Below are 25159 nucleotides of genomic sequence, written 5' to 3' on the forward strand. Positions count from 1 at the left end.
TGGCGCACCTCTCCCAGGCACAGCCCGCACATGCAGGGGAGCCGCACTGATCCTCGGCCTCTCGGCACCGCTCTCCGGCAGCCCAGGGCACCACACTTCCTTGGTCATCCTACTCAGAGACCTCGGAGTCAGAGGTGGACTCCTATTGCTCCGAGAGGACCAGGAGGTCCAGATCCTGCTGCGACCACCAGCCCTACCCAGCACCGTGGCCTCCGTAGGGGCAGCCTTAGTCACAGTGGCCCTTTTGGACACCCTGGGCATATCACCAGGTGCATGGTCCAGGTCGGCGTTGGTATCCTCAGTGTCCTTCGCGCCCTCCTCCACCCCATCCCACCGCCGACAGAAGCGCCAGCACTGCTACAGCTCTGGCACCAACCCTCCCATCAGCGGCACCACCGACAGCTTCGACTTTGACTCCATCGGCATTGACGAGATCCTCACCGCTGGAACCAGTAGCTTCAGCAGCTACCTTGGCACCAATATTTCCGTCTCTGGCGGGCCGGGCACCGCAGACTTGAATACCGCATGCCGCAAGACCCATGGGGCACCGAAGGCAGTGAGCAAGGTCCACTGCCAGGTCTCTCCTCATCCTCACCAGATGAAGCGGTTGCGGGGATGTTGACGGCCCCAGCTCTGGAGGATAACAGAGCACTCCAGCAGTTCTTACGCTGTGCTGCCCAGCACCTGGGCATACAGGCAGAGGAGGTGGTGAAGGAATTGGACCCAGTTGTTGACATCCTTGCACCCTCTGGTCCCTCACAGATCGCCTTACCTTTATTAAGACGATAGTTGAGACTACCAAAATGCCATGACAGACCTCTGCTTTTCTGGCCCCTACGGCCAAGAGAAATGAAAGGCGGTACTTCGTCCCTTCTAAGGGATATGAACATTTATATACCTACCCACCCCCCCAACTCACTGGTGGTTCATGCGGCCAATCAGCAGGAGCGCCAGAGCTTCCAGGGCCCCTCCCCTAAAAACAGGGAGGCAAAAAGACTCAACCTTTTCGGCAGGAAGGTCTATTCTACAGGGGGACTACAGTTCCGCATCACAAACCAACAGGCCATCGTGAGTGGATACACACAAACCTGCGCTGTGATGGCCAAGTTAGTGGAGCTCTTGCCGCAGGACTCTCGCGCTGAGTTCTATGCATTAGTGGAGGGGGGAAGGCTGGTCTCCGGAGCGTCCCTACAAGTGGCATTGTACGTGAGGCTGCATCTGCTGCATCCAGTGGCTATGGGGGTTGTAATGAGAAGGGGCTCCTGGTTGCAGGTCTTTGGTCTGCCTCATGAAGTCCAGCAAACAATCCAGAACCACCCCTTTGAGGGTTCAGCCCTCTTTTTCAACAAAATGGATAAGACTCCATAGTCTGAAGGGCCACACTAAGATCTTTGGGGCTCCTTTACCCAGCATAGGCATTTCCAGCCACAGCCTCCTTCCAGGTTCTACCAACCCCACAACCGCCAGGATGCTCCTCGTAGGAGGAATAGGAGTGGTAGGAGGAGGCAGCACCCCTTCTTGGGGCAGAGCTCAGGCCAGCCCAAGCCTCCTCCTGGCCCCAGACCCCCCCTTTTGAAGGTGCAGTTAAGGATGGCACACCAGTACCACAACTGGATCCATCCCCTCTTACCTTTTCATCCTGTCTATCCCCTTTCTACTGTGCTTGGTCCAGTATCGCCTCAGACCACTGTGTGCACCTCACGATAGAGAGGGGATATTCCATCCAATTCTGTGCCCTTCTGCCCTTCCACCCCCTGTCCCCGTCCCTCTTCAGGGACCCCTCTCACGAGCAACTTCTAATACAGGACGTGCACTCCCTCCTCTCAGTAGGGACAGTGGAAGAGGTTCCTCAGGAACAAAGGGGCAAGGGCTTCTACTCCCAGTATTTCCTAATACTGAAAGCCAAGGGTGGCCACAGACCCATCCTGGACCTGCGGGAGCACAACAAGTTTGTCAAGAAACTCAGGTTCCGCATGGTCTCCTTGACTTCCATTATCCCCTCATTGGCTCCAGGAGACTGGTACGCTGCCCTTGACTTGAAGGATGCATATTTTCACATAGCAGTAATTCCACCTCACAGACAATACCTCTGGTTTGTGGTGAACAACAGCCACTATCCGTTTACTTCCTTTTGGCCTGTCAGCAGCACCTCGAGTTTTCACCAAGTGCATGGCAGTCATCACAGCATTCCTACGCAAGCAGCAGATGCAGGTTTTCCCATACCTTGACAACCGGCTCATCAGGGGCCACTCCAGATCTCAAGTGGAGGAGCAGGTCAGCTTCATAAGAAGGACCTTCATTGAACTAGGTCTCCTTCTCAATTTTTCTGTATTGTCTGGCTAGTACTGTTTTTTATATATAGTAACCTTTAAATCTGACTTTCTCCTTTTTAAAGAATCAGTCCAGACTCCTAAGTGATTAAAGAAAAGCACTATCAATGTATTCTGTCAGTATACTTGTCCATTGCCTTCCAACTTTGACAGGTTAATATATTGAATGACTACTAAGATTAAAAAGGTTCACCCATGAATGTATCTAATAACCTCAAGATGGATATACTAGAAAATTAATAGGCTTTCTGAAAGAATAAATCATAGTTTTAAAAAAATTAAAACCAAGTGTACTTTGTTTTTTGTCAGGCATATCTTTCATAGGACCTGCATTGACCCCTGGCTGTTGGACCACAGAACTTGTCCAATGTGCAAACTAGATGTCATCAAAGCTCTGGGATACTGGGTGAGTTACATATTTATTGAGTTAAAACTGCACTGCAGACATTCAAAACAGGAAGCAAGACTGCACATCAACCTGTTTAAAAATTCAGAGCAGTTGTTTCTCCAGATTATCTCCTCTATGTGTGTATATATAGATACCACAGTGATGGCTGTGGTACAAGAACCCAAAGAAGAGTAATCTGTAATGATTTATAATACTCATCCTTAATATTACACTTGACAAAGTGCTAATTAACTATCTTGTAATACTTTTCTGAGGTAGGAAAAGTTTCATTCTTTGAGTGTTTGTATATGTCCTTTACGCTGGGGGGCGGGATGCACCAGTGCCGGAGAGTTTTCCCTGGAGGTACCCGCAAGGATAGCCCTGTCTACATCTGAGCGCTGTGAGGGTATAAAGGGTGGAGCCACCCCTACCCTTCGGTTCCTTCTTACTGTCAGTGTTTTGTGTGCCCTGTGAACAAAAAATCTTCAGTGCTTTGTTTTGATCTAATGGTACTTTTTCTTTTTTTATCCCATGATGTTTAATTTTCCATTTTATTTCTTTTATTTTATTTCAAATTTAGTTCTTAGTTGCATTGCAGTGTTATGCTGTCAAAGCGGTAATGCCTCCTGAAAAGTTGACAGGACACATGACCAGAGCACATTTGATCTCCACAGCCTTTGTAGCACATGCCGATTACTAACATTTATAGGGTGGCAACATGGCCTTCGCTTCATACGTTCCCCAAGCATTGTGCACAATCAGCTGCTTCAAGGGAGGATGCAAATGTGGGAAAAGTGGTCATATAGTTCTCCCTTCTGATGAGACTGAGCCCCACTGCCTGGGATAACAGGTTCGGAATTACCTACAGTGTAATGGACATATCCAAGCACTTACAGTTCAAAAAAAGTAATTATTTTTTCTTCATTTTGAGATGTTGCATTTGTCCATTACACGGCCCACCACCTCCTTCCCCAGTACATCGGAGTCTGCCATCAGCTTCCATTGTGAAGGAATTGAAGGTGACAGGGTGGCTTCACTCTTGTAGCCTCACTTCAGATCATAAAGAGTTTTGATGTGGGCAGTGTCACCCCATAGGTACTTCTAGGGAAAACTCAGATCTGGGTGCATGGGATGCCAGACACCAGCAGTGTAACAGACATATGCAACACATCTTGAACAACAGTTACCGAAAGGTAAGTAACTGCTTTTATCCCCATTTTACAGAGGGGGGAGGAAACTGAGGAAGAGAAGTGAAGTGACTTGCCTACAGCTGCACAGTTGTAGAAACCAGTTTCATGCTTCAGCTTACAGGGACCTCAAGGGCCCTTTTGCTTTTTGAGTCCTTGAAACTTTTCAAGTAGCCGGACAAATTAGTTAACTGTGTCTGTATGCTCCCAGATAGGCTGAGTAAGCATTTGGTCTCTATAACTGAATAAGTGTTCACTAAAACCTTCCTGAAAAACTTTAGCAGTAGTTGGCTTAACTAGTAGAAATGATGTGCTTTCATTTCTTTCTGACAGGGCCAGCAAAGAGATGAAGATACATGTGGTATCCTCTAGAGATCTCAGTACATAGGGGCACTTACCATCAGAATAAAGTGGTGTGTTTTAGAATGGTGTCTGGGATCTTCTTTTCATAAAAGGCCTGCATTTTTCTGACTAGCTTTTCTTATAAACAAAAGAATACTGTTTGGAATGGTTGGAGACTTTACAATATACTTATATAAGGCCTGTGACTTCATCTGATGCACTACTTATGTCTTGTCAGAGTTCTAAGAAAAGCAGTAGAACCCTAGATCTGCTTGTCTACATGATTTCATTATGCAAAATGAGGCAATGGTTGTACCATATGGCCTGAAGATTCCATTGTTGCGGAGACTGGTCTGGAAGCTACATTAGGTTATTAGAGTCTTGTTTTTATATCATCCATATAGTTGAAGCCCATAATTCTACTTAATGACAGAAATTAGCAAAAAAATGGGTTTTTGTGATTATTAGCGTACCTGAGTTCAGATTTTTGGGATGGACATTGATACTCTACCCATGATCAGCCCAACATATAATTTCTCTCCTATTGATCAGACATGTCTCTTCTTTGCTTGACAAAGGTGAATGTAGGAAACGCGTCAGTTGCAAACCCCAGTTCATTAAGGTATTCATAATGGATAGCTAGTTACACATCACAAGTTCAAACACCACTCAAGTTGATAATATGGAAAGTTACAATCTGACTCTAAATGGTTGCCTATGTGGTGATCAGTCCATTTTAAGTAGATGAGCATTCTCATTACAGAAATCACCATTTCAATGTGTTTTATCTTCTGCAGAGTTTGAATTAACTAGAGAGAACTGAACTTCTCATAAATCTAAAAACTTGATACTTCTAGAATAGCTTGGAGGAACTTTAACTTCCTTTGCCTGTTGTTGTGTGCCTGTTTTGTAAATGAAGGACTTTGGTCCCCAAAGTGGTTGTTCCAGCCCTAAATTCACTTGATAAAAAGGAACCCCAATTGACAAGTTAAAAACCTTTCTGATGTAGTAGAGTCTTGCTAACTTACACTATTAGACTGAGTCACCCATTATGAATTACTGATTTTGGAAACTAGCAGTACACAAATATTGGGGGGGCCCAAACAACTCTCAATGTGTTTTGTTCACTTACATTGAAAAATGTAGCTTTAATTTTTAATTTGATACTTGGAAAGTTAGGAAATACCAGAATTAAGGGGACTCGTGCAACCTTATTTCACCTCCCCCTTGTGTGTGTATTATGTTCCTGAAAAATGTGACTTTAAGCAAAGCAGTGGTAAACGAATCCAATTTCCCCATAAGAATTAATGTAAACGGGGGGGGGGGGTAGGTTCCAGGGAAATTTTTTTACCAGGCAAGACTATATTTGTGTGTATACATACACACAGTATAATTTTTTAACAAACAATTTAATACTGTACACAGCAGTGATGATTGTGAAGCTTGGTTGAGGTGGTGAAGTCAGAGGGTGGAAAGATCCCAAACACAATTCTAAACACACCACCTTATTCTGAGTTAAGTGCCCCTATATATTGAGATCTCTAGAGGAGTGGTACAGAGAGAGATGATCATTGCCCCTTTAAGTATGCTGACTCCACTCTAAGTACATTGCCTTTTTAAGTAGATCAGCAAGTTGAGACAGCAGCTGCTACCAGCAAGCTCCCTCCGTCCTGAGGCCTGTTTTGTGTCCCCCTTGCTCTATGGAGATGGGGTAAGTGGGGGGCCGAGGGAGGGGGATACCCTGAGCACTGTGTAACTTTAAAGGAGCATGTTCTCTAATAGATCAGCAACAAAACAACGTTAACCGGGACAACTTTAAGTGAGGAGTTACTGTATTAGGAAGGGCAAATAGCTTTCCTTCAATGAATTCAATATGTAAAGGTTAATCAAAGAGGGTTTTTTTTGCTTTTGTAGAGTCCTTACAAACTTGTTTTTCTGATGTCTAAATAATTGTTTACTGAATATTTTGTCTACTTCTGAAGGGTGACCCTGAAGAGGCACTTGAAGTTCCAATACCTGAATCAATAAGTGGCAGTGTATCAGTAGGAAGTTTGAGTATTGCTTTACAAGAAGATGATAGAAACGAAGTAAGCGATTTGTCAGCCTCCTCAACTAATGAATCTGTGCTACAGTGTAACAGTTTAAAAGAGGATGCAGGTGAAACCACAGCATTGCTTGGTAAGTACAATGTAATATGTTTAAAATCAATGTGTAATCTATATAATAAAATTCAGGATTGTCACTCTAAAACCTAGATTGTCTGAATGAGTGTGAAACTATGGAAACAATTACAAGCATGGCTGAAGCTCTTTTTGTTTAGAATATCACCAGATTCAGTATCAATGGATTTTGCAGTTTAACATCCAATATTTAAGTTCTGAGCCATTTTTCCTTTACAGATTACACCCATGTGACAGCATGGGCTTTCAGTTAGTCAAAGATGTATCTGCCATTCCAAGAGTCCTAGACCATTGTGATATCATTATCCCTCAACCAATCACCACTCTTTCTCTAAAGCTAATCTGTACGCAACAATTTATTGGTTGTATGAGGGAGGCTGCATAGATAGGGGATTACGTGGCCCCATGGTTCAAGTTTAACCCATACACAGATCAAAACAACTTTCCCAGCATAACACCCTTATTCATCCACCTTCACTCATACTTCCCATAAAACCAGGTCTTCACTAATCATTTGGATAATCCTTTAATTTTATTAATTGGAACTTTAGAATGAAAACTCTTCGTTCTTGAGTTTACTTCAGAACTCGCAATACTGTGGTGTTGAGGTGATGGCTTTAGTGAGTAGTACCATTTTCTGCCACGTGGAAGATTGGGAATCAAATTACTTCAGGCTGAAATCATGCCAGACTTGGAAAATTGAATTTAAAGAATGATCGACCTCCCCCTTGCTCAGCTGCCAGGCGGAGACATGGCCAGGCAGCTCTGTGTGCTGCCTCCCCCCAGAGCGCTGGCTTCGCAGCTCCCATTGGCCAGGAGCTGGGCAGGCAGCACACAGCACTGCCTGACCCTGCCTCTTCCTAGCGGTTGGGTGAGGGGGGGATGTCGCCACTTCCGGGGAGCCCCCACATGTAAGTGCCATCCAGAGCCCGCCTCACCCCATTCTGCTCACTCCCACACCCAAACTCTGCTGCTCCTTGGGGAAGGTGGTGTGGAGCCAGGTAGGGAGCCTGCTGATGGCACCAAACCCAACCCCCCCCCCCACCTCGCCCCGCCGGGCCACTCCCACAGCACCATTGGTGGTTCCGGGCTGCCCACATGCCCCTTCCCTTCTCTCCTCCCCCCCTCCCCCCTGCACTGTTGATAGAAGAGGGCTGACTGCCTGCTAGGAAACAAAGTTGTTTTTAGAAAAGGAGTACTTGTGGCACCTTAGAGACTAACCAATTTATTTGGGCATAAGCTTTCGTGAGCTACAGCTCACTTCATCGGATGCATATTGTGGAAACTGCAGAAGACATTATATACACAGAGACCATGAAACAATACCTCCTCCCACTCCACTCTCCTGCTGGTAATAGCTTATCTAAAGTGATCACTCTCCTTACAATGTGTATGATAATCAAGGTGGGCCATTTCCAGCACAAATCCAAGTTTAACTAGAATGTCTGGGGGGGCGGGGGGGGGAGGAAAAAACAAGGGGAAATAAGCTACCTTACATAATGACTTAGCCACTCCCAGTCTCTATTTAAGCCTAAATTAATAGTATCCAATTTGCAAATGAATTCCAATTCAGCAGTTTCTCACTGGAGTCTGGATTTGAAGTTTTTTTTGTTTTAAGATAGCGACCTTTATGTCTGTAATTGCATGACCAGAGAGATTTAAGTGGTCTCCGAATGGTTTATGAATGTTATAATTCTTGACATCTGATTTGCATCCATTTATTCTTTTATGTAGAGACTGTCCAGTTTGACCAATGTACATGGCAGAGGGGCATTGCTGGCACATGATGTCACATTGGTGGATATCACATTGGTGGATGTGCAGGTGAACGAGCCTCTGATAGTGTGGCTGATATTAGGCCCTGTGATGGTGTCCCCTGAACAGATATGTGGGCACAGTTGGCAACGGGCTTTGTTGCAAGGATAGGTTCCTGGGTTAGTGGTTCTGTTGTGTGGTATGTGGTTGTTGGTGAGTATTTGCTTCGGTTGGGGGGCTGTCTGTAGGCAAGGACTGGCCTGTCTCCCAAGATTTGTGAGTGTTGGGTCATCCTTCAGGATAGGTTGTAGATCCTTAATAATGCGTTTGAGGGATTTTAGTTGGGGGCTGAAGGTGACGGCTAGTGGCGTTGTGTTATTTTCTTTGTTAGGCCTGTCCTGTAGTAGGTGACTTCTGGGAACTCTTCTGGCTCTATCAATCTGTTTCTTCACTTCCACAGGTGAGTATTGTAGTTGTAAGAATGCTTGATAGAGATCTTGTAGGTGTGTGTCTCTGTCTGAGGGGTTGGAGCAAATGCGGTTGTATCGCAGAGCTTGGCTGTAGACGATGGATCGTGTGGTGTGGTCAGGGTGAAAGCTGGAGGCATGTAGGTAGGAATAGCGGTCAGTAGGTTTCCGGTATAGGGTGGTGGTCATGTGCCCATTGTTTATTAGCACTGTAGTGTCCAGGAAGTGGATCTCTTGTGTGGACTGGACCAGGCTGAGGTTGATGGTGGGATGGAAATTGTTGAAATCATGGTGGAATTCCTCAAGGGCTTCTTTTCCATGGGTCCAGATGATGATGTCATCAATATAGCGCAAGTAGAGTAGGGGCATTAGGGGACGAGAGCTGAGGAAGCGTTCTAAATCGGCCATAAAAATGTTGGCATACTGTGGGGCCATGCGGGTACCCATAGCAGTGCCGCTGATCTGAAGGTATACATTGTCCCCAAATGTAAAATAGTTATGGGTAAGGACAAAGTCACAAAGTTCAGCCACCAGGTTAGCCGTGACATTATCGGGGATTGTGTTCTTGACGGCTTGTAGTCCATCTTTGTGAGGAATGTTGGTGTAGAGTGCTTCTACATCCATAGTGGCCAGGATGGTGTTATCAGGAAGATCACCGATGGATTGTAGTTTCCTCAGGAAGTCAGTGGTGTCTCAAAGGTAGCTGGGAGTGCTGGTAGCGTAGGGCCTGAGGAGGGAGTCTACATAGCCAGACAATCCTGCTGTCAGGGTGCCAATGCCTGAGATGATGGGGTGCCCAGGATTTCCACATTTATGGATCTTAGGTAGTAGGTAGAATATCCCAGGTTGGGGTTCCAGGGGTGTGTCTGTGCGGATTTGATCTTTTGCTTTTTCAGGAAGTTTCTTGAGCAAATGCTGTAGTTGCTTTTGGTAACTCTCAGTGGGATCATACGGTAATGGCTTGTAGAAAGTGGTGTCGGAGAGCTGCTGAGGAGCCTCTTGTTCATATTCCGACCTATTCATGATGACAACAGCACCTCCTTTGTCAGCCTTTTTGCTTATGATGTCAGAGTTGTTTCTGAGGCTGTGGATGGCATTGTGTTCTGCACGGCTGAGGTTATGGGGCAAGTGATGCTGCTTTTCCACAATTTCAGCCCGTGCACGTTGGCGGAAGCATTCTATGTAGAAGTCCAGTCTGCTGTTTCGACCTTCAGGAGGAGTCCACCTAGAATCCTTTTTGTAATGTTGGTAGGGAGGCCTCTGTGGATTAGTATGTTGTTCAGCGGTATTTTGGAAATATTCCTTGAGTCAGAGACGTCGAAAATAGGATTCTAGGTCACCACAGAACTGTATCATGCTCGTGGAGGTGGAGGGGCAGAAGGAGAGGCCCCGATATAGGACAGCTTCTTCTGCTGGGCTGAGAGTATAGTTGGATAGGTTAACAATATTGCTGGGTGGGTTGAGGGAACCATTGCTGTGGCCCCTTGTAGCATGTAGTAGTTTAGAAAGTTTAGTGTCCTTTTTCTTTTGTAGAGAAGCAAAGTGTGCATTGTAAATGGCTTGTCTAATTTTAGTAAATTCCAGCCATGAGGAAGTTTGTGTGGAAGGTTGGTTTTTTGAGTATCCAGTTCTGAGAGCTCATTCTTAATCTTTCCCTGTTTGTTGTAGAGGATGTTGATCAGGTGATTCCACAGTTTCTTTGAGAGCATGTGGCACAAGCTGTCATAGAATCATAGAATAGAATATCAGGGTTGGAAGGGACCCCAGAAGGTCATCTAGTCCAACCCCCTGCTCGAAGCAGGACCAATTCCCAGTTAAATCATCCCAGCCAGGGCTTTGTCAAGCCTGACCTTAAAAACCTCTAAGGACGGAGATTCTACCACCTCCCTAGGTAACGCATTCCAGTGTTTCACCACCCTCTTAGTGAAAAAGTTTTTCCTAATATCCAATCTAAACCTCCCCCACTGCAACTTGAGACCATTACTCCTCGTTCTGTCATCTGCTACCATTGAGAACAGTCTAGAGCCATCCTCTTTGGAACCCCCTTTCAGGTAGTTGAAAGCAGCTATCAAATCCCCCCTCATTCTTCTCTTCTGCAGGCTAAACAATCCCAGCTCCCTCAGCCTCTCCTCATAACTCGTGTGTTCCAGACCCCTAATCATTTTTGTTGCCCTTCGCTGGACTCTCTCCAATTTATCCACATCCTTCTTGAAGTGTGGGGCCCAAAACTGGACACAGTACTCCAGATGAGGCCTCACCAATGTCGAATAGAGGGGAACGATCACGTCCCTCGATCTGCTCGCTGTGCCCCTACTTATACATCCCAAAATGCCATTGGCCTTCTTGGCAACAAGGGCACACTGCTGACTCGTATCCAGCTTCTCGTCCACTGTCACCCCTAGGTCCTTTTCCACAGAACTGCTGCCTAACCATTCGGTCCCTAGTCTGTAGCTGTGCATTGGGTTCTTCCGTCCTAAGTGCAGGACCCTGCACTTATCCTTATTGAACCTCATCAGATTTCTTTTGGCCCAATCCTCCAATTTGTCTAGGTCCTTCTGTATCCTATCCCTCCCCTCCAGCGTATCTACCACTCCTCCCAGTTTAGTATCATCCGCAAATTTGCTGAGAGTGCAATCCACACCATCCTCCAGATCATTTATGAAGATATTGAACAAAACCGGCCCCAGGACCGACCCTTGGGGCACTCCACTTGATACCGGCTGCCAACTAGACATGGAGCCATTGATCACTACCCGTTGAGCCCGACAATCTAGCCAGCTTTCTACCCACCTTATAGTGCATTCATCCAGCCCATACTTCCTTAACTTGCTGACAAGAATACTGTGGGAGACCGTGTCAAAAGCTTTGCTAAAGTCAAGAAACAATACATCCACTGCTTTCCCTTCATCCACAGAACCAGTAATCTCATCATAAAAGGCGATTAGATTAGTCAGGCATGACCTTCCCTTGGTGAATCCATGCTGGCTGTTCCTGATCACTTTCCTCTCATGCAAGTGCTTCAGGATTGATTCTTTGAGGACCTGCTCCATGATTTTTCCAGGGACTGAGGTGAGGCTGACTGGCCTGTAGTTCCCAGGATCCTCCTTCTTCCCTTTTTTAAAGATTGGCACTACATTAGCCTTTTTCCAGTCATCCGGGACTTCCCCGGTTCGCCACGAGTTTTCAAAGATAATGGCCAATGGCTCTGCAATCACAGCCGCCAATTCCTTCAGCACTCTCGGATGCAACTCGTCCGGCCCCATGGACTTGTGCGTGTCCAGCTTTTCTAAATAGTCCCTAACCACCTCTATCTCCACAGAGGTCTGGCCATCTCTTCCCCATTTTGTGATGCCCAGCGCAGCAGTCTGGGAGCTGACCTTGTTAGTGAAAACAGAGGCAAAAAAGCATTGAGTACATTAGCTTTTTCCACATCCTCTGTCACTAGGTTGCCTCCCTCATTCAGTAAGGGGCCCACACATTCCTTGGCTTTCTTCTTGTTGCCAACATACCTGAAGAAACCCTTCTTGTTACTCTTGACATCTCTGGCTAGCTGCAGCTCCAGGTGCGATTTGGCCCTCCTGATATCTTTCCTACATGCCCGAGCAATATTTTTATACTCTTTCCTGGTCATATGTCCAACCTTCCACTTCTTGTAAGCTTCTTTTTTATGTTTAAGATCCGCTAGGATTTCACCATTAAGCCAAGCTGGTCGCCTGCCATATTTACTATTCTTTCGACTCATTGGGATGGTTTGTCCCTGTAACCTCAACAGGGATTCCTTGAAATACAGCCAGCTCTCCTGTCAGCATAGTCTGTGTGGTATGTAGATTGTAATGGATTTTTTACCTTCAGTCCTTTTGGTACGATGTCCATCTGTTTGCATTTGGAAAGGAAGATGTCTGTCTGTATCCGTACAAGTTTTTTCATGCAGTTGATAGATTTCCACTCCATACGGCTAAATGCAGTGCCTTGCATAATGACAGGTTTCAGAGTAACAGCCGTGTTAGTCTGTATTCGCAAAAAGAAAAGGAGTACTTGTGGCACCTCCCCCCCCCCTCCGACGTTCTGGTTCAAATGGCCCACCTTGATTATCATGCACATTGTAGGGAGAGTGGTCACTTTGGATGAACTATTACCAGCAGGAGAGTGAGTTTGTGTGTGTGTCTGTGTGTGTGTGTGTTTGGGGGGGGGTGTGTGAGAGAACCTGGATTTGTGCTGGAAATGGCCCAACTTGATTATCATACACATTGTAAGGAGAGTGGTCACTTTAAATAAGCTATTACCAGCAGGAGAGTGGGGTGGGAGGAGGTATTGTTTCATGGTCTCTGTGTATATGTCTTCTGCAGTTTCCACAGTATGCATCCGATGAAGTGAGCTGTAGCTCACGAAAGCTTATGCTCAAATAAATTGGTTAGTCTCTAAGGTGCCACAAGTACTCCTTTTCTTTTTGCGAATACAGACTAACACGGCTGTTACTCTGAAAGTTGTTTTTGTTTTGTTGTGTCAGGTCTGAAGACAGCCACTGTTGGCAGTGCCAGATCCTATGCATTAGACTTAGCTAATCCATCAGATTCTGACAGTTTCTTCGAATCTGACTTTGAAACACAAATTGGTTCCAGATTTTACTTAGAAGTCCAGTGTTCTCCAGCGAAGCATTAAATGGAATCTCTGTCCAACTCAAACTCCTTTAATAGGTTCCATACCAGACTCAATAGAAGGGAAGGCTTTTCATCCAAAGAACAGGTTTCTAAAAATAGTGCAAGTGGCTTTGCAAATTTGAATTTGCCAATCCCGGAAGGTGATTGTCATCCCGAGTCTCATGGGCAGACTACCACTTATGTAACTCTCTTTGATTCTCTCAGAATGAGACTGATGCAACATTGGAAGTCTCAGGTCTACACATCCAGAAATGGTGGAAAAAGGTTTGTCAGGACAGGGCTAAAATGGTATTGATTGATTGCCCTAGCTCAGCTGAGACAGCAAGGGAACATAGACCTGCTTCGGCTATCAGATTGTACATGTCTTCCTGTGTCTTCAGATCTCTTGTCACAGCAACAAGGCAGTATCCTTCATCCAGGTCTTCAGTTTCTTCATTTGACAGCCTGGGCTATCAGACTTTGACTAATCTTGAGCAGTTTCATTCCTCATTGATGCAGAGCATACTGCTTAATTTTAGAAAACTGTGTATTAGAAAGTGTTACTGAAAATGGGCTAGATTTCTTGCTTGGATATGAGGAAAATCTGATTCTCCAGAGGCAACTTCCATACCCTATATTCTGGAATATGTACTGAACTTAAATCTGAGTAGTTGTCTAATTCTTTAAAAGTTCACCTGACGGCTATTTCAGCTTACGTTCTGGTCAGTAGTAGATCACCAATTGTACATAATTCTGCTAAAAGATTCAAGAAGGGGTTACCTAATGTGTCATTCCATCTTGAGATCTTAATCTGGCTTTATCTATGCTTATGAGATCACCCTTGAACTTCTTGAGGGAGTGTTTTTATTTATCAAAGTGGTCTTCATTACTACTGTAACAGCCGGAAGGGTCAGTGCATTAAGTGCCCTGCTGGCTGCCCTGCCACTTAAGATTTTTTAGAGAAGGTGGTTCTTGGATCTGATCCCCAGGTTTTTACCAAAAATAGTGTCCGAGTTTCATGTGTCAGACAATTGATTTACTTTTGTCTTCCCTTCTCCAGCTTATGCTAATAAAGGGGGAATCTCCATTATATATTTTAAATGCCAGAAGAGGTCTTGCATATTATTTGGATAGAATGAAGAGTTTTAGGAAGTTTGGTTTGTTTAATAATACATAGTCATAGTACATCTGCTCAGTACATCAACATTGTCATAGTACATCTGCTCAGACTATTTCCAGCTGGGTTATACAGTACATCCTTCAGTGTTAGAGACCAGCAGAAGTTCCTGTGCCTTGTGTGGTATGCTCTTATTTGTCTAGAGCTGTAGCAGCATCTTTGGCTTGTCTTCAGCAGGTTCCTATTAGGGAAATTTGCAAGGCTGCTAACCTAAAAGTAAGTGCGCACACTCACTAAACATTGTGCTCTAGATCTAGCTTCTAGAGTGGATGCTATATTTGGCAGAGCAGTTTACAATCATTAGGGCTCTGTGCTTCCGTGACTTCCTTCAACCTCGGTTGACTTCTGCAGTGTAGCTGATCCCAGGGCTGCCCAAGCAGCTGGCCCTGGGGACAGCCATAGCAGCTGCCGCTGGAACGGCTCTGCGGCCAGCCACTCTGGCGTGCCCACAGCCAGCCACACCAGGCGCTGCTGCAGCTGGCCCCAGGGACTGCCTAAGCAGTGGCCAATGCAGCTAGCCCGGGGACCACCTGAGCAGCCACAGGTTGACTGTTCCCAGCAGCGGTCCCAGGGTGGCCTTCCATAAGTATTCTTCGAGATGTCACACATGTCCATTCCATAACCTGCCCTTCTACATCGGAGTTCTTTGGAAACAAGGAACCGAAGGGGCTGGGCACTCTCTACTGGTGCTGCAGGCACACTGCCCGACGGGCACCATTGAGGGGAAAATTTCCAGCAACTGTGCTTGGGGCACGCGCACCCTAGAGTGGAATGGACATGTGCAACACATCTAAAAGAATAACAGTTACAGAAGGGGGGGGGGGGGGGACCACAAGGAGTACTTGTGGCACCATAGACACTAACATTTATTTGGGCATAAGGTTAGTAACTGTGTTTTTGTTTTGTTTTTCCCCCTGCACACTTCCCCCATCTCAGTCCTGTTATGGTCTCTCTGAGTTACTGGTGGAAGGAACTGAGGTGGTAGAAGGTGCAGTGCCCCCCTCCCCCCATATTTTGCCACACAATCAGAATGTTCAGAAACTCGAAGGAGAGGTGAGAGGAGGGGTGCATGTGCACTCTGAATTGGCACTGCTTGAAGGTTCTACCATTAGGTGCCACCAGGTGGCACAACATCCGTAAGTGCGACTATGCAGTCATCTCCAAGAATTCTGGTTATAAGTAACCTTCATTTCCTGTGCACTATTTTGCTTTGCCATTGAAATCAAAGGGAATTTTGCATGACTGACTGTAGAACTTGTCCCCAAATTGTTTCTTTATGGGATAGCGTCAGTAAATATAATAGCTTACCACGTTAATATTTAAATAACCAGTTTTAACAAATTATGATTTACATTTTATAACTCCCAATTTTTAGACCTGGATGGCAGTGATAGTCGGCATGGAGAACATCTGTCTAATGGAAATTCCCACTGAAAACTTCATGGAAGACTCTCTGATTAGACTGCTTAACGAACTTCTTATTTAATTAGTATGAACTTTTGCCTAGTTGATGGGAAAAATAACAATGTAATTTATTTTACCTTGAGAACTTTTCTAGTTCATATTCCAAAAGGGCTAATAACTAAGCATTTTGTATAAAGAGGATTTTTTAAAACTAGTCTGTCTGATCCTATGAGAGATGCAATACCTCTGATACAAGAATTATTACAATGTCAGTGTGTTCCAGAGGGCTGTAACAAAGATGTAGACTAGGATGAGAGAACAGAATATAAAAAGTTTAATGGATAAATGTTGGTTACACTGTGTTTACGTTTAGCATGTACATAAAGCTGAAAGCATTTACAACACTACATTTTATTAAACCGTACTTGAAAAAAAATTACATTTTGCTGTAACTGGAGCTGGATGTTTAAGAAGCATGCAAAATAGATTTGTGAAAATATCAAATAATTTCTTTGATATTACATGGCATCTTCCACTCCTCCCACCACTGGTTGAAAAATAATTTATCGCAACTTTCTTAATATTGTTGGTTCTTAGTGTTTTCCAACTCAGAGCTGAGTACTTAAATTTTTCCAGCTTGTTAACTTCTAGCAGTAACAGTTGACTTCAGTGTCTTTGCTGGACAGTCTTAACATGTTGAGCGTGTTGACTTATCTAGCATTCATGTCAGTTACCTCCCTCTCAATCTTTAACTCAGTAAAACAGAGTAGAAAAGGGCTATTATGGCTAGGGAATTTATTTCTGTTTTAGACTTCCCTTATTTCCCTCTTACACTCTTGTTCCCATTTCCATGTACACAAGTTGGGATCCCTCCTTAAGATCTTTTTATGAAGCCTAGGGGTCTTTGCTTTTGTCCCATAAACTAGGAAATTCCTTTTGGCTATTTTCCATTATGACTTTGGGGTTGTCATTAGTATTTTCCTTTGCTAGATTAGCAGTATTGTGCCTTATAGTTGTGGGTGTTTTGGTTTTTTTTAAAAGCACTTATTACTAAACCCAAAACATCAAAGATGAAATATCAACCCCTTCTTTTTGACATCCTGTTCGGATAGTTACATACAATAGATAGTATAAGGAAATGCTAAATTGTTTTGTAAAGAACGACGTATGTTTACAATACTGTATACATTTTAATAGTGTTGAATTCTTAGGCTTTTAGTATTGTCATGTTACAAATGAATGTATATGGTACATTCCTCAGACTTTTTGTAAAGTTGCTTAAAGCAGTGTCTTTTGTCAGGCATTTGTTCAAGTGCACTTTGTTTCTAAAACAATGTGTATTTGGAATGTTTTTAAGAAAATGAAAATATGCAATCCTTTTCTAATTTGTATTGTGCTTCAATTGGAGCAGTAATTTTATTTTAGAATGAATGTTCCAGAAATGAAGGTTTTCAACTGAGGGGAAAAAAATGAGCATTTACTTTACCGAACAGTTCATAATCAAATATTTGTTTTTCCAAAATGTTCTCAGTAGTGATAACTTAAGATCTGCCTCCTCCTCCCCCCTGCCCAGTAGGATTGCCCCCTGGTTAGATTTCATGGAATAATTGTCAGGGCATAGTTCTCTCATTTCACCAGCAGGTGCAACTTTTGTGATGCCTCTATCTGATGAGAAGCACATGGGGAAGTGGAATATTTAATAACTAACATCCCCATCTCCAAACAATTTTGATGCATAGGAACCAGTATGCCTCCAAAGCAAGCTCATCTTTACTTCCAGGACTGCCTTTTTAATTTACTCTTTAATATAGCAACTGAGTCTTCTCCCTCTTCCTTAACACAAAGTTGAACATTCTTAGTGGATAAATGTCAAGAGGGTCACAACTCCAGCTCATCAGTCAGGAGCCTGTAGGAAGTTATCAGACACATTGGGAGTCTCCAGATGATGATGCAGATACCTGCAAGACATGGAATCCACATTGAAGGGAGCATTGTGGTGAGTAGTACAACTTCTATGTAAGAATAAGGCCCTACTTGAATTGTGGGATGATTGTCCAATAATTGCGGCTGAGTGGTGGACAAGAAGTAGGAAATCGTAGAAAAGTAATAATGGGCCTTTTTAAAATTGTGGTAATTTGGAAAATCCTATTTAAGAAAAAATTTGCTGAAACAATATAAACACAAGAATTGTTATGCCTAGTCATTTTTTTGATAACCAGACATTTTACTGCAACTATATTACAATCAATGTGCAAGGCTGACAGCAGAAACCCCTTGGGCGGCTGGGATCCCCTGCTGTCTGTCAGCGGCACAGCTGAGAAAATTTAGGTGGAACTGTAGCATTGTGGGATCCGCAATTTCTGCAATATCCCGAATTGAGTAGGGCCTTATATATAAGCCATTAAAAAGTGAAAAGGAATGAATAGATTGTCTGCTCACTTGAAGAATAGCATGTAAGATTGGAGAGAAATGTGGCAAAGTTAAAGAATCTGCAAATTTGCTTATAAAATTTTCAGAGGAAGATTACGAAGCTGTCTCACAGCATACCTGCACTGTAGCACTCTCTGCTGGCCAAGCATGGTGCTCCCGACTTTCCCTGGCTCAGTTTCCCCTAATGTGTCATCTGTACATTCAATGAGGCCCAATGAAAATACAAGCAAAACGTCACCAGAGAGTCTTAGCTGGGAGATGATCAGTCTTAGTTTATCCATTTCAACCTGGATCCAGTGCTTCCTTCCATCCGGGCCCTGTACTAGCAGGGTTCTCTCAGCATAGGTCTCTTCACTGGAATCAGGCCTCTTGCCACTATCTGAGGAGAATCCTTTCCCAGAGCCAAGGGTCAGCAGAGCTATATCAACTGCAGTTCTTCTCTGGAGCAGTGTGTAGTTCCTGACAAGCTGGGCTTTCTGCCACTGTTTGGGAGTTCCTTGTCCCTAGAAGAGCACCTTCTGGACTCCTTGATCTGGTGAGCTCTCCTGGGAGCATATTTCCTCAGGAGCTTCCTGTTTCTAGAACACTTTCACCCCCCAGCTGAGCCCTGGTAACCCTGTATCAGGCTAATTAGCTACCAATCAGCCACCTTAGATTTAATTATGTCCTGGTGTGTGTGGGTTGACTTCTCTTACAGGAGCCTGTCACAGATAAGATGACCCTTACTCCCCTTAAAGGGCCAGCCAACCATTGTCAAGCTGTTTCAAAACATTAAGTTTGACTGATTTAGAGGTGTTGTCTTGTAGAGCATAGACGTGGTATCAAGGATTCCTGGCATATGTTTTTAGCTCCGCCACTGACTTTTTGAAACCATAGCCAAGTCACTTGCAGACAGAAATTCAGAAACGTCCATTAATTTTGTGCAACCCAATATTTGAGTGCTCAACTTGACACCTTGTTGTTGTTCAGAGGTGCTGAGAATCCACAGCTTCCGTGAGAATAGTTATGGTGTCCCTCATAGCTGCTTAAATGTATATAAACTCATTTAGGATTTATTGTAATTCTGATTATCAGTAACAATATCATATGATGCAATCATAAGGGATCCTCCTCTTTTGCTATGCCAAGCTTTGTAAGGACTTCTGTGTTGCTGAGGAATGATGACAATAAAAGGCCGAATTGCAGTGTCTCCATAAGCAGTTTGCTCTCTTTGGAAGCACAATGACAAAGTCTCCTGAAGCGAATTATTAGTCTGACCTCAGTAACCACTTTTCTAGAGGTAGGTGGAGAAACACAGGTGGTGGAAGAAACCCTCTCTGGACTTCAAATGGTAGCAAAAGACTGTCAGAAACCTCCTGAAATATTTCCCTTGTCGTAAGTCGATAAGCAGTCTAGTGTTACTATGTAAAGTGACCTCCTAGATCAGTGGCTTTCAATCTGTGGTTTGCAGACCCTGGGGTCCGTAGACTAAGATTTCCAAAGGGGTCCGTCCCTCCATTTGAAATTTTAAGGGTCCACAAATGAAAAAAGTTGAAAACCACTGCTCTACATAAATGGGCTAAACAGTATTAGAATTAACTGAGGTAGATAGATAACTGAGAGATCTTGCCTGTCCAGAACACAGGACTTGCCATATTGGATCAGACTGATAGAGGACGAGAGAGAAAACGTTGTGCCAGTATTTAAAAAAAGGTAAATGAGAACCTGGGAAATTACAGGCAGGTTAGCCTGACATCAGTCCCAGACAGTATCAGGGAAATGCTGGTATGGGACACAATCAGTAAAGAAGGCAGTGTAACTAATGCCAATCAATATTTTTTTATGGAAAACAGGTATTGTTAAGAAAACTTGGTATCTTCTTTTTAAATAAGATTCCAGATTTGCTTGATAAAGATAACTGATAAAATATACTTCGTCTTCTGTAAGGCATTTGACCTAGTCTTGTATGACATACTGATTTTTTTAAAAAGTACTATTCAAATTCAACCGCTCATATTACATGAATTAAAAATTAGTTAACTGAAAATGGGGGGGGGAATGTAAATGGAGAATAGTCACCCAATGGGACTGTTTTTAATGAGATCCCACAGGAGTCTGTTCATTGCCCTGTGACATTCAGTATCTTTTAGTGATCAGGAAGAAAATATAAAATCATTACTGGTAAAAACTTGCAGGTGACACAAATTGGTGGAGTGGTAACCGGCCCTGGATCGCATGGTAAGAGTGCTTATTTGAATGTTTTTAATACAACCATGTGCAAGATCATACATCTAGGAACAAATAATGTATGTTACACAGAAAAGAGTTGACTATATCTTTGAAAGTAATGACTGGAAAACAAGGTAGTCACCTGAACATGAGCTCCCACTGTGGTGATGTACCTAAAAGGGTAAATATGATCCTTGGGCGTATAAACTGATGCATATCTAGTAGACTGATAGATTCCAAGGCCAGAATGGATCATTGTTATCTAGTCTGAGCTTTTGTATAACACAGGCTACAGAACTTCCAACGTAATTCCTATTTTTTAGAAAAACAAGGAGTGAGGAGGTGGTATTGCCTCTGTATCTGGCATTAGTGAGAATTATTGGGATACTGTGTCCCGTTCTGGTGTCAACACTGCAAAAAGGATGTTCACAAATTGGAAAGCCTTCAGAAGAGAGCTATAAAAAGATCTAAGGTCTGGAAAATATGCCTTTTAAATTGAGCTTTTTTTAGTCTCAGTATATTTTATCCATGAGAAGGTTGAGATAAATTGATCATGGTCTGCAAGTAGCTACATGGGGGAGTCAAGACTAGTTGTGTGTCTAAAAGGTATGCTATAGTTCCATTAGAAGTTATGGATTTGATCCAGAAATTATTGGATGAAGTTCTTTATCCTGTGCGAAGCAGAAAGTCAGACTAGAATGATACTAGTCTATTCTGGCCTTATTTTATGAATCCATTATCCGGGTATCTTGTCGCCAATATTAGATGCTTGAGAGAGGGTACCAAAACTCCTGCAATAGTTATGGGATAACCTGCCACGTGGGAATGTTTCCTGTTAACCCACTAATGGCTAGAGGTTGTGTGAAACCTTGAAAACCATGAAGATTTATATCCCTTTCACAGCCCTTTATTTTATTTTTTAAATTTACTACTATAATTCTAGCACCTTTTATAACATATCAAATCCCATTTTGAATCTTTCTAACCTCTTGGCCTCTATTATATTGTCAGTTACATAAGCTGTGGTGTGAAAGTTCTTTCATCTGACCTCCCACTAGTTTACTGGGACTTCTGCCTCACTTTTTCCCTCTGTAAAATGGAACAATTGTGCCTTACAGGGGTGTTGAGACTGTTTAGAGAGCAATGTTAGTGATTTTTATATTATGGCTGCAGTTGGATGCTTTGCCAGCTCTGGTTAGGATAGTTATATAACCCCAAAGCAGGCTTCTTTTCTTTAGAGGAGAGTTTTGATAAGTTTACTATGAACAATGCCAGTAATCTTGAGACTAGATGTACAATAAATTAAGGCTGGCATATTCAGTGTGTGGAACCTAATCCCAAATATGGTACAGGCTACAAAGAACAATAAAGGTGCCCTAATGTCACACTTTAGAACCACTCCACAGCATTTGGCAAAATTGGGAAATTGTGCTCCAGAAAGCTCCAAATAATAAGAGTGCTGCAGATCATAAGGGCAATGACTTCATTGTGGAGATTTAAGAAAATCTAAGTTACCGGAGTTGGGAGGTTGTGTATAGCTTCCATCAGTGACTTTCAACATCATGTGCTATTTAATGCAGAACTACTTCTTGGTGGAAGACATGAGGTTATTCAGTAGGGGAGCGTCAGATCAACTCTTCTGCCCCTGGGGAACAGAGTGAGCAACTGGAGTTTAACTTGGGAGAAAATGACAGTGCTCTTAGTAGATTCAACCTAGTAGTATGATGGAATTTGGCAGGTGCTGCCCTATAGATGAGAAATGTGGCAGCCAGCAGCTAAATGAACAAGTGCTATTTTCCATTTTCTGACTTCAGCCACAACAAGCAGTCTCTTCCCTTTCATCAGTTCTACAACTTTCAATGCTGCACCAAAATAACGTTCTAACTTACATTCTTAATCAGACTTTGTGCTATTTACTTAATATTCTCTTCTCTCATACAGGTGACATGGTGTGAAGATTCCAGAACTGGAAATATAAAAGATGCACATACATCAAGTTAATGTTTTCATGTATTCAAACTGGGTACTGAACTCTATTCTTGGATAACTTGCCATATGGCAAAATTTTGACCTGAGATTGTTTAAAGTAGGATATCTTTGATTGTTTGCATGTATCTGTGTAAGAGAATTCATTACCAGGGAACTTAAGTCCACCTATACTCTAATTGGACAGGGATCTAATTTAGTAGGTATCACTTATACTGTATTCCATCTACAACATGGTATTGCTGCATTTTTAATTAAAGAATATATTTCAGTCTGAAAAACAGGATGAGAAAGTGGAACTCCTACTGAATTAATGAAATACAGTAAGTAGTCATGAGAGCTTTAGTTTTTTTCTTAAAGCCCTAAGTCAAACTTAATTCAGTTAAGTTTGCTGTTTATGGTGAAAGACTATATCTGCAAGTAATTGCTAGATGAACTTGCTCATTGAGTTACCATTAATATTTGAAGGTTTCTTGTTCTTTCAGTCACCAAGTGGAATCATCTGATATGATTAATGAACGCATTAAAAACTTAACAGGAAAATGTGTTAGTTTTGAGTCCACTGGTGGGACTTTGCCTTTGACTGGCAACTACAGGGGCTGCTTTGGTCTAACGCTTAGGAAAACATTCAATCCACAGAAATAACTTGTTCAAACTTGATTGATATTGAGCAAAACCAGAATGAGTAAACTACTACTCAAACTGTTTGACTTTGATAATGGCAAGCCTAGTGCTAACTTTTTAATAAACTTGGTTGCACTGATTGGATACAGTACATCAAACTTTTTTCATTGTATACTTTAAACTATTTAAGAAAATGTTGAATTAAAGAAATCAATGTTATGTATTGTGTATTTAAAAAGTTATTAGTAAAAAACCTAAAATCCTGTAAGTTGTATGGGCTTATTAAATGTAATGGTATTAAAAAAAACTTGACTGCTTTCTTAACCTTATTATACCAGCTAGCTTTTAATGTGCTTCACATACAACTGGCTCTTCAGCTTCTTTCCTAAAGATGCTAGAGTTTCAACATTGAATGCAGTACTGAGAAAAACTTGTTCTTTACTCCTTGGTAGGAACACAGAGGTGTTGTACTAGTCTTATCATTAAATCTGGGCTCAGATCCTAGTTGAGAGTTACAGGACCCCCCCCCCCCCGAAAGAACAAGCCAGGTGCAAGTCCTGTATGGCCTCTCCCACTTCCTTCTCAGTCATCCGCTCTGGGGCATGAAATCCTTCTGAAGCTAGATGGGAGGAGGGACTAGTATAACAAGAACAGGAGTACTTGTGGCACCTCAAGACTAACAAATTTATTAGAGCATAAGCTTTTGTGAGCTACAGCTCACTTCATCAGATGCATAGTAATAGGAGTGGCTGGGTCATTACACATTGAATCTATTTTGTGAAGTTAAATATCCTCACACCTTGTCAACTGTCTAAATGGACCATCTTGATTATCACTAAAGTTTTTTTCTCCTAATAGCTCACCTTAACTAATTAGCCTCAATTTGTATGGTAACTTCCAATTTGTGTGTATATATAATCTTGCTATATGTTCCATTCTATACATCTGATGAAGTGAGCTGTAGCTTACAAAAGCTTATGCTCTAATAAATGTTAGTCTAACATGCCACAGGTAGTCTGTATCTGCAAAAAGAACAGGAGTAACATAGCTGCTACTCTGAAACCTAGTATAGCAAGATTGTTCTAGTCAGCTTGAGATGGATGCATTAAAAATTTGAGGAAGCTTTCATGCCTGTAATCCTTACAATTAAAAATTCAGATAGGGAGGTCCTCAAATACTGCATTTACCCATGCTATGATATGGACAGGTCTTTAAGGTGTGCACACAGAAGGTCCCTCTAGTGTAATGGTGAGTTTTTGTGCATTAGGCTTCTACCACTCCCTTACTGAAGTGGCATGCTACTATAGAGAACTATCTACCATGTGCAATTTAAGCAACCCTGTTTAAGCTAGGAATGTTTCAGCCTTATGCCTACAGCACTAGCCTATAATCAGGGCTGTGTACTCTGCAGCACATCAGCTCAAAGCCAGCAGCAATATTGATTTATTCTATCACTATCCCTTGTTTCTACTCATCCTCACATGGACACAGCTACCCACAGAACTAAGCAATGTGACAGATCAGTTGCCAGGAAGCAGTCACCTTCCCCAGTACCATAAAAGAGAATCTATCAGAGGGGCTGCTGAAAGCAACAGTAAGATGGGCTGTGTTAGAGGCACAGCCCCCAGACTTGAGGGATTGTTACACTCCCTCAGACCAGGCTTTTAGGGTTTCCTCAGAACCAGTCTGTGGTACTGCCAGACGCTTCAATACCAGAACTCTTAGTCCTGGCTCAAAGTGTGTCAGGTCAGACTGCAGTACCAAGAGCACCTCCATCTGCCTAGGACCAGACAGCAGTTATGCTACAAGTGCACTGAACACCACAGCACACTCCTTCAGGGAAGCAGCTGATACATGGATAACACCTGAACTACAGTGTCTTTCCTTGGATTATTTGAGTCAAGTCACCCTCAGAACAACCCAGGGAGCCAGTCAAAAATTTTGCTGGACTCCCATATTCCTGGGTATGACAGTCTTTCACAAATACCAGCTCAGCCTTCAGAATATCCTCCCTTCTCAGGATTCATCTTCAGAGGTACCTAGC

General features: G+C 43.1%; 1 protein-coding gene across 6 annotated transcripts in view; it reads left to right on the plus strand.

Annotated features, from left to right (window-relative positions):
- RNF149 (ring finger protein 149) overlaps window positions 1-23394 on the plus strand; it is a 36219-nt gene extending 12825 nt beyond the window's left edge. The window contains exons 5-10 of one of the 6 annotated variants that reach the window (XM_084616921.1): window positions 2640-2736; window positions 6230-6425; window positions 13512-13711; window positions 17713-17863; window positions 20472-20514; window positions 22447-23394. In XM_084616921.1, coding sequence (XP_084473047.1) covers window positions 2640-2736; window positions 6230-6425; window positions 13512-13516 — 298 coding nt within the window. In that variant the 3' untranslated portion in view covers window positions 13517-13711; window positions 17713-17863; window positions 20472-20514; window positions 22447-23394. Of the gene's footprint in view, window positions 1-2639; window positions 2737-6229; window positions 6426-13511; window positions 13712-15838; window positions 17864-20471; window positions 20515-22446 lie in introns of all 6 variants that reach the window. The other 5 variants (XM_084616922.1, XM_084616919.1, XM_084616920.1 and 2 more) reach the window with 5 other exon arrangements.
- The last annotated feature ends 1765 nt before the right edge of the window (window positions 23395-25159 follow it).

This window comes from Lepidochelys olivacea, assembly GCF_965140295.1.
Source record: "Lepidochelys olivacea isolate rLepOli2 genome assembly, chromosome: 1".
In the NCBI taxonomy this organism is placed as follows: Eukaryota; Metazoa; Chordata; order Testudines; family Cheloniidae; genus Lepidochelys; species Lepidochelys olivacea.